This window comes from Bicyclus anynana, chromosome 5 (assembly GCF_947172395.1).
Source record: "Bicyclus anynana chromosome 5, ilBicAnyn1.1, whole genome shotgun sequence".
In the NCBI taxonomy this organism is placed as follows: domain Eukaryota; kingdom Metazoa; phylum Arthropoda; class Insecta; order Lepidoptera; family Nymphalidae; genus Bicyclus; species Bicyclus anynana.
The window spans coordinates 5,864,248-5,874,014 of NC_069087.1; the positions used below are offsets into that span (position 1 = coordinate 5,864,248).

The 9,767-nt window shown below is 34.3% G+C and overlaps 1 protein-coding gene across 1 annotated transcript; it reads left to right on the forward strand.

Annotated features, from left to right (window-relative positions):
• The first annotated feature begins 487 nt into the window (after nt 1-487).
• On the forward strand, nt 488-2,506 carry LOC112049268 (uncharacterized). Its single transcript, XM_024087089.2, has 3 exons — nt 488-915; nt 1,500-1,667; nt 2,102-2,506. Exons 1-3 carry the CDS (start codon nt 664-666, stop codon nt 2,462-2,464), a joined length of 783 nt encoding a protein of 260 aa, XP_023942857.1. The 5' UTR covers nt 488-663; the 3' UTR covers nt 2,465-2,506.
• Nucleotides 2,507-9,767: the final 7,261 nt, after the last annotated feature.

The window sequence follows — 9,767 nt, forward strand, 5'->3', positions numbered from 1 at the left end:
TTAAAAAATGTCACATTTGATGTAAGGAAGCTAAACCTATATGAATTTTTATCTAATTACGATAAAATATTTTTAATAGATTTTGAAATTTTATAACCTTATTTATTTTGCAAATATCCGACAATCTTTGCTTTTTATCCCGAAACGTAAAACCTTCCCGAATGTATCATAAAAATCAATATAATTAAACCTAGTCATCATCCCCATTGGTCCGGGATTTGTGAAAAACTGAATTCCACGTCCACACGGACGAAGTCGTAATAACTACGTAGGCAGGTAAAGATATATCTACAACTCTCTAAGTATCTACAAAAGTAACATTCATACAAGTTACATTATATGTATACAGCTTAATAAACAGTATCATTAAGTAGGTACGTGTACATTGAAGTATGCTAAAAATAAAACAAAATTCATCTGTTTCCACGCTACGTTTTAAAACGAATATTCTCGTCTGACAATCACAATACACACGCGCCAGCTGCCGCCTGCCCGCGCCGTCGGGGTCGACTTGTTGTGGCAATCTACATCGCGCGCTATCTCGCTCTGTTAACCGCGGAGGACAGAGACGCAGCGATACGCGTCGGCCGCTATCGGCGATCGTGCCGTTCGCGTCGGGTGCAAATCGGCTCCCAAGTTAGTAGGCCGCGACACCCAGTCGGAATGGACGCTAAGTTTGACGTTCGAATGTTCACACTCGACCCCAACGCGATCAGAGACCTCTTGAAAATGTACAAAAACTATCCTTGTCTATGGGACCAAACCGACTTGTTATACTGCAACAAAGACGCAAGGAAAGAAGCGTACGAAGCGATATTAAAAAAAATGAAAACTTATCACGAAGATATAACAATGGACATTTGTAAGAGGAAGCTTGAGAACATGAGAGCGACATACAAACGGGAAGTTAGGAGGGTAGGTATACTTTTTTCTTTACGTCGATTTTATTATTTTTTCATTTTCTTTTGTTTTCGGTTTTGTGGTTTAAGAGTTTAAACCTACATTAAATATACGAAATTAATGACATTTAATTAACAGATTCTATACAAGTTGGCGTTGACAATTGATGTTAAAACTAAAACATCTCTGTCTATGCATTATTAATGTGAATAAGGCTCGGTTTAGACGTACGAACGACCTCCACTCAACTTGTTAATTTTATTTCATTTCGTTTTCGGTTTTGTTGTTTAGATACATTACTACATTAGATATACGAAATTAATGATGTTTAATTAACAGATTGTAAACAAGTTGACGTTGACAATTGATGTTAGGCCTAAATCTTCTGTCTGCAAAAACAATGTGTATAAGGCTCGGTTTAGACGTTCGAACGACCTCAACTCAACTTGTTATCGCACTGTCGCCCGACGACTATGTTCAGCCCAAAAATGTATTTAACGGGCAAGGATCTAAGGAAATATCCCTTCGAATCCCTTTTTTTAGTCTATATTATGAATGATTAATATCTTTTTTTTTTTAATATAAAGAATTTTCAACAGATGATGGCAGCGACGCAAAGAGGCGACAGCTACCGTACCACACTGTGGTACTTCGATTTATTCTCGTTCATCGACGGCGGTACGGTGGTATCTCGTAACTATAAAGAATCCAGAGATGGTGCTGATGATGATGACAATGACGAAACCCAACCGGACATTGACAATGATGTAAGATTTTTTTTTTAATTTGTTTGACTTTTAAATGTTCTTTTAGTATATTACCTATTTCTGAATAATTTAAATTATTCAAACAGGTTTAGCTTTATTCAAGGACTAGCCTATTGAATACCTAACTTTGTTTCGTTTTACCATAACAAACTTGGAATTTTTAGTATTTATTATTCACTTTGTAAACTATGTTCTAAGAGGAGGGATTTACTGCATTTTTGTATTTTTTTTTTTTGCGATATGTCCACAATATATTAACGTCATCTTTGCTAGTTTATTGTGAGTATAATTAATCTGTTACCTAACTTTGTTTCGTTTTACCATATTTAACTTGGAATGTTTAGTATTCATCGTCGCTAATTTATTGTGAATATAATTAAATACTCTGATAATCAAAATAATTATATATTATTATGAAACATTATATATTTTAGGAGCCACATGCCGAACCGGAATTTTCCCCATATTACGCTGAATATTTAGATGAAGAACCAACATCAAAAAAGAGCAAAAAATCAGACAGTTACATATCGAAAAGAGTAAAAGAAGAAGAGACTAATCCAAATATATCTGGAGTTTTTTTAACCGGCCCTGATCCCGAGGAACCTATTGTATTTAATGAAATAAATGAGGCAGTTGCATTCGGCAGGGCAGTTGGACTGCAACTGAAGGAATTGGACGGGTTACAAAGAGTCATAGCTGAGAAATTGATCTCCGACACGATCTTCCACGCTAGGCTGAACAAATTGACTACAAACTCAACGATACACTTAAATTCCGACTTTGGCAATATTTAGCTTTTATCAAATACATATTAAATACTTAGGTACTGTTACAAACTGTTGTTTCAATTTTGGTAACGCTTTCCTGATGAAATTAATGAGGCAGTGGCATTCGAAAGGGCAGTTGGACTACAACTGAAGGAATTGGACGGGTTACAAAGAGTCATAGCTGAGAAATTGATCTCCGATACGATCTTCCACGCTAGGCTGAACAAATTGACTACAAATTCAACGATACACTTAAATTCCGACTTTGGCAATATTTAGCTTTTATCAAATACATATTAAATACTTAGGTACTGTTACAAACTGTTGTTTCAATTTTGGTAACGCTTTCCTGATGAAATTAATGAGGCAGTGGCATTCGAAAGGGCAGTTGGACTACAACTGAAAGAATTGGACGGATTACAAAAAGTCGAGCCGTAAATTGATCTCCGACACAATCTAGCACGTTAGGCTGCATAAATTGACTACAAATTCAACGATACATTTAGATTCCGACCTTGGCAATATTTAGCTTTTAGTAAATACATATTAAATACTTAGGTACTGTTACAAACTGTTGTTTAAATTTTAGTAACGCTTTCCTGTTTCCTTTAATTAATAGAAAACAACAACAACTCGCTAATTGGTACCTTTTTAGCAATCACGTTTTAAAATCAATAATTGAACACATCTTGAATTCATAACATGGCTTAATTTTTTCAAGTATGAGGTAATATGTACTTAACTGGACGAAATTACTTATAAAAACTTTGGAGTCTGTATAATGACGCTTAAAAGTAAAGTCATAACGGAGGAGTCACCTGTATTTTTAACTAAACGATGCAATTTGGTCTTTTCTTGTACCAAAAATATGGACAGCCATAAAACAATACTAAAACGTCTTCTGTAATTGTTAATTTATGTTAATACTGTTTTTGTAGTACACGGAAAAAGGAGCTCGATGTGCTTGATATGCCAAATGATCATTTAGATACCTAAAAAGTACCTGATTTTATTATAGGTTCCTATACTTATATTAGTAAAGTGGTCATTTATTGAACCTCGTTTTTATATGAAGATGTTCAAACCATTTTTAATATCCTCTTTTAAGTAGGTAGGTACATTATTATCATCGCATGGGTAAATTAGTTGATTTCTGGATTTTTGAAATCAAATAATCTGTTTCTAAATGTTAGATATCCAATGTTAAAATCAAACTAACTATTTATCAAATAGGAGAACGAAAATTAATGCGTATAAAATGAAGAAACTTCTCAGAGACGTTGGTAAGCAAACCGTTCCTAGTTTACGGTTTAGTTAGTAGAACGGTCGCTTTAGTACCGACCACTCGTCGACAATTCGCCAGCGATGCGGTCGTAACCCGTCGCACGCAAGTTACTAGGAGCGTAGAAATAGCAAGGAAGCACGACTTTGCACCACAGTTTGCACTCCGCCACACTCCGCTGCCAACCAAAACTGCTCATATTATATTCGTCTTTGATGCTAGGATTACAGAGTTTATATTCTACGTGTTAAAGTCCTGTGTTATGTAGCAACTAGCAATCCAATTCAATAGATCATCGCAGTCATCGCTTAAAACGAATGGCGTTAAGTAATGTACTATTACCTAATTAGCATTTAAACGATTAGCTAATGAAAGATGTTTTAGTCAACTCTAAAATCCAATATTATTAGTGATTCACCTGTTTTTCAAAAATAATTTGTCTTAATGAAATTGTTTAGCATAATTGGGCCAAACTGTGCAGGGATATCTTGCAATTTTGCGAGAGGATGTAATTTAAATATATTTTTTTATTTTATAATTATTGTAATTGTTATTTTAGTTAAGATAGTCCGTAAGCTTTCTGTACATTCGTTTTTTGTTTAATTTTTCTTATTAACCGACTTCCAAAAAGGAGGAGGTTCTACGTTCGGCTGTATGTATTTTTTTTTTTTTTTTTTTTTTATGTATGTCCAGCGATAATTCCGTCATTTGTGGACCGATTTTAGAAATCGAGGGGAACTTTCGAAAATCGTAGAGACAGCTAGTGCGTTTGTTAGTGTTTCCATAAGGTATTTTAAACCACTATAATTTTATGAAGGTCTGGAGTTGGTCTGATGATGGAGCCGAAACACAGACGATGGAACTCGTCAACGATTTACAGCAGGGATCTTTTGTTTGGGTTTGATTTATTTGTATTGATGAGAACTTTCCACCTAGATGGACTGTGACTGTATTAAGGGTCTGATGATGAAGAGAAGGACAGTTAAGAGAACTCCTCAACGGTTCACAGTAGCTACCTTGTGTTTGGACTTGATAAATTTGTATTGATGAGAACTTTCCACCTAGATGGCTTGTGACTGTATTAGGGGTCTGGTGATGAAGACGAAGAATAGTTAAGGGAACTCCTCGACGGTTCACAGTAGCTACCTTGTGTTTTGACTTGATAATTTTGTATTGATGAGAACTTTCCACCTGGATAGGTTGTGACTGTATTAGGGGTCTGGTGACGAAGATGAAGGAGAGTTAAGGAAACTCCTCGACGGTTCACAGTAGCTACCTTGTGTTTGGACTTGATAAATTTTATATTGATGAGAACTTTCCAACTATATGGATTGCGACTGCATAGGGGGTCTGGTGATGAAGACGGAGGACAGTCACCTTTCACGTTTTTCTGAATATTCATATTACGTGTGGATAAAGGTGGAGTGAAATTTTGTATATGAGTTAAGGTAGTATTTTTAAAATTGGGATTGTAGGACTTAGATACTTATCATTATTATTACTAATTGCCTATTAATTTTTGTTCACACTCTACTGAGTGTGAACAAAAAAGGCGGTGCCAATCCAGTGTCATGTTTTAATTAAAGCCGTTTCAGAAAGAACCACAGTAATTTTGTAATTTAAACGGCTTGAATTAGAACATCACTGGCTTGGCACCGCCTTCAAACTGATCAGAAGGTAGCACATAGGTAAGATGTTATTTTTTGCTTTTTAGTTTAGGTTAATTTTTGAGTTGGAAGTCGGTTGAATTTTTTTTATTAAAATTTTTTTCGTATCATCTTATGACAAGATCATAAGATAGTAAAAAAATGCAAGATGGTAAAGAAAAAAAAAATTTAACACTAACTTACTTGCAAGAATGTAACTATTTTTTTTGGAATCTAACTTTCACGCCCTTTTGGAGCGAAATATACAACAGTACAACACAAACCGAATCCAGTAGATTAATTAGAGGAAATTCTGTACCGATCGATTCTAATAAAAAATATCAGCTCTTAATTTCAGAGAACCGCGTCGGTTGCTGCCTGCTAAAATTTTATTAGTTCCTTTCGTTAACGGAAAAAGCGTTTTTTTTTATTATGTCTTAATGTCTATGAGATATCCTAGAAAACAGTGTCTATCGCGTATGAATAAGTTAATTTTACATCAAATGTTATCAAATGGTAAAATGTTCAAAATTAATTACAATTTTTCAATATTGATTTAATATGAAACTAATTATTATAAATACTTAAATACCAATTTTCAACCAAATCATATCTCTCTCAAAAAAAATTTGGAATATTTGATTCTTGAAATTTTCGAGCATAAAGAGCCCAAAAACATAGGCCCAAGTATGCGCTTAGCTTTAATTGGTTTACTGTTTGTCGTCAAGAGAGTACGCTGCCGACATTGCGGTATCGGCCTTGTTATCACGCTCTGCCTCTGGGGCCTTTTCTATCCCTTTCATTCTCACTACATCTCCTCACCTCGTCCCGCTTGTATTCGCTCTGGCCGCCGCCACGCGGTCTGTTTGCGACCGCAACCTGCTGCATTGAACGCGAAGTTACTAGGAGCGCATACTCAGCAAGGAGATTATACATTTCACATCAACTCGTGGATGGAATCGAAACGAGGGAGGGCCTTATTGAAACCGAATACAAAGGGAGGTCCCTACCACAGATCTACAGAATACATAAATACTACGTTTAGAGACAGTTTGAATGAAAATCGCGCACCCCATTCTATTTTCATTGACCTAGTAGGTATTTGACGTAGGTAATAGAAAGTTTTTTTCAAGTTAGGTATAGGTAGATGCAAAACAACTTTTGTGGTTATAATACCATACCGCTCATCTGAGCGCCATTAGCCTTTATTTTTATATTTCTTTTAGAGATGCCCTTTTTTATGCAAATAGGCTCGCGTTCGACCTAACCTGATGGTAAATGTAGATACAGTCTAAGATGGGATACCTACGCTTGCCTAGAAGGTGCCTATTCACTCTTGTTCTGAAGATACCCAAGTTATAAGATTCAGGAAACACAGACTTTGAAAGGGTATTCCAAACCTAAGCCGTGCGTATGAGATGCCCATAAAAAAGATACTTATGAAAAAAAAAGATCAATAAATGTAGTCAAAAAATAATTGAAAATAAGAAAATATCAAACAAAAATTTAGGTTACAAAAAAAAAGATTCTACTACAAAATTCTTTAGAAAATGAAAAATTCACCTTTGCAAACGCAATAGTTATGACGAAATGCATGTGGGTGATGAAGCCTATAATAAATGCAATATTTGCAAAAAATTTGCCATAAATAAGGTCTAGTATAAGTTGTGTAACACTTCCTAGTGTTACAAAAATGGATCTTACTACATCATCTACTACTACTACTACTCAATACTCATAAATGTAGGTAGGTAAGTATTAGCAAAAACATGTTTGAGCATCTACTCCTTAACACAGTTCCTTATCCTGAGCCACATTACCCAGAATCAAGGGTAATAGCGCTCAAACCTGTTTTTTTGTAATATTCTCCCAACACTTAAAAGTTAAAGATAAATAAAATACCTACGTTTGGTGTCAGAAAATTGATGACAAATGAATTTTAAGTTTTATATTTTTTATGTATCTACCTACCTCCAATAATATTTTGAAAAATAGAGCGTTTTTTCCTTAAGTGAACGTTAAGTTTCCTTTCCCCCTTCTTATCCTTCCTAGGAGGTATATGTTATACTAGTGAACGCGCCCTTTCACTACATTACATTGTAGATTTTAACGATAGGTAGTTCATGTACCTACTAAAAAAATTTCAACCGAATTAAAACATGAACTGAAATCTCTGCAATTTGATCTGTTTAAAGGCGGTGCCAAGCCGCAAATTTTTTTAAGGGATCAGGTCAAAGACTCTCTTAAGTTAAATTTTATGTTTATAAAAAAAGATATGCCAAAATAGGACTTCGTTGAAAAATAATTTAAAAAAAAAAAGAATATTTGCCATATTTTTTATAATATGACCAATATTCCCATTCCCCTATTCATTCCCCTTCTATTAAAATAGCATTTAATAGAAGATAACTGCACTGCATCTTACGCATTCTCACTACTTAATGAACACAGTAGGAACTACGTATTTGATTATATGTATATATATATATATATATATATATATATATATAATCAAATACGTAGTTCCTACTAGCATATAGCACTCGGGGATTACACTATACCCTGAATACTGAAAATTCTTTCACTGTCGGGAAACTACACAGTGAAAGAATTTTTCAAACCGGTTCAGTAGCTTCAGAGCCTATTTAATACAAACCAGGAATGTTACGGAACTTCGACTCCGGCTCCGTTAAAGTCGGAACTTCCGATTATTAGTACACATTTGGTTCTGACTTCAGCTCCGACACTTTTACATCGGAGGTTTTAATCGGAAGTCGAAGCATAATTTTCTATTTTTATTTCAATTAATTTCATTTCATTTCTTGTTATTTAAAAAACTTGCCAATTTTTTTCATTGTTTCCAAAAAAATTTGATAAAATAATGTTGTATTGGTCCGTAAATAAAAAAATCTCTCTCCTGGCACCACTTCTGACCCTGCCTCCGACTTCGGTTCCGACTCCGGTTCCGACTCCCGCTCCGACTCCGGTTCCGACTCCGGTAATCAAATTTAAAAACTCCGACTCCGCCTTTGGTTCCGATAATTTACCTCCGTTACATCCGTTACATCCCTGAAACGAGTAGGATTGTTTGTTTCAGGGATCGTTACATCCCTGAAACAAACAATCGAATCTTTCTTCTTTATAATATTAGTATGGAATTATTAGTAGATGATTTTTGTCGCGATAATTAAATCAGAAGGGGATAAAACAATTGTTGAAAGTTTGTATGGAAAATCATTCATTTTTCAATTCACATTTGTATAAAGTGGTATTTGAACTACTAGAAAGTACTTTTTGAAAGTGATTAGTGGACTATTTATCTATACTAATATTATAAAGAGGTAAAGAGGTAAAGTTTGTAAGTTTGTAACATTCTTTAAATGGGGTAATCTTCGGAACTACTGGTCCGATTTCAAAAATTCTTTCACCATTATATTGGTATCATAGCTGAGCATTAACTCGTTAATCCCTTAATCGTTAATTAACGAAGTTAACATTTTGATTAACGGATTAACTTTTAAGTTAACTTTTAAAAATGTTAACGGACCCGTTAACTTCCGTTAATATGCAGAAGTCCGTTAATCTAATGCCTACTATTTACCGCGCGACGTGATTAACAGGTTTAGACAAGTAAGAAATTATAAAAGATTTTTTTTCAAATAAATCAACAAATTACTATATTTATGTTAAAATTATTTATAAAATCAACTAAAAACAAATGATGGCACTTTTCCCCAGTGCTCACCTTTATTTTTCCAATGGTAAATTTCCAATCTCACACTATGATATAAAAATGCAATATTAACCAGTCATATTAACGGATTAACGATTAACGTTAACTTTCGTTAATTCTTCCGGAATGTAACGCTTTAACGTTTAACGAAGCTAACTTTTTTTGTAGCGGATTAACGATTAACGAAGTTAACTATTTGATTAACGGTGCCCAGCTATGATTGGTATCATATATATTAGCCGAGTTAACACAGTTTTTGTCATACAGGTCGGACCGAAAATCCTCATAAGCAGACTTATTCGCATGCGCTGCCTTGTGTAAAATTGAAAATAATGTATGGAGGCTTCATGTATCTTTAAAAGTTCTACAAAAAATTCGCGACACCATATATCTATCTTCTATATATTAGCAGATATAGTACCTTTTGTGTTTTAAAAATTATTAATTTTATATACTTAGGTTTACGTCATTATTTATACAACTAAACTTTAACCCTTAATAAAATAAATAAGATTTGCCCTTTACAGTATGTTAATTACTTAAATAGTTTCGTAGATAATACAAAATTTCTAAAAGACGCAGAAATTCTGCTATATGACGCCCCACGCTTTCATTTACGTAGTTCCCGTTCCCGTATGAATATAGGGATCAAACATAGACTATGATGAC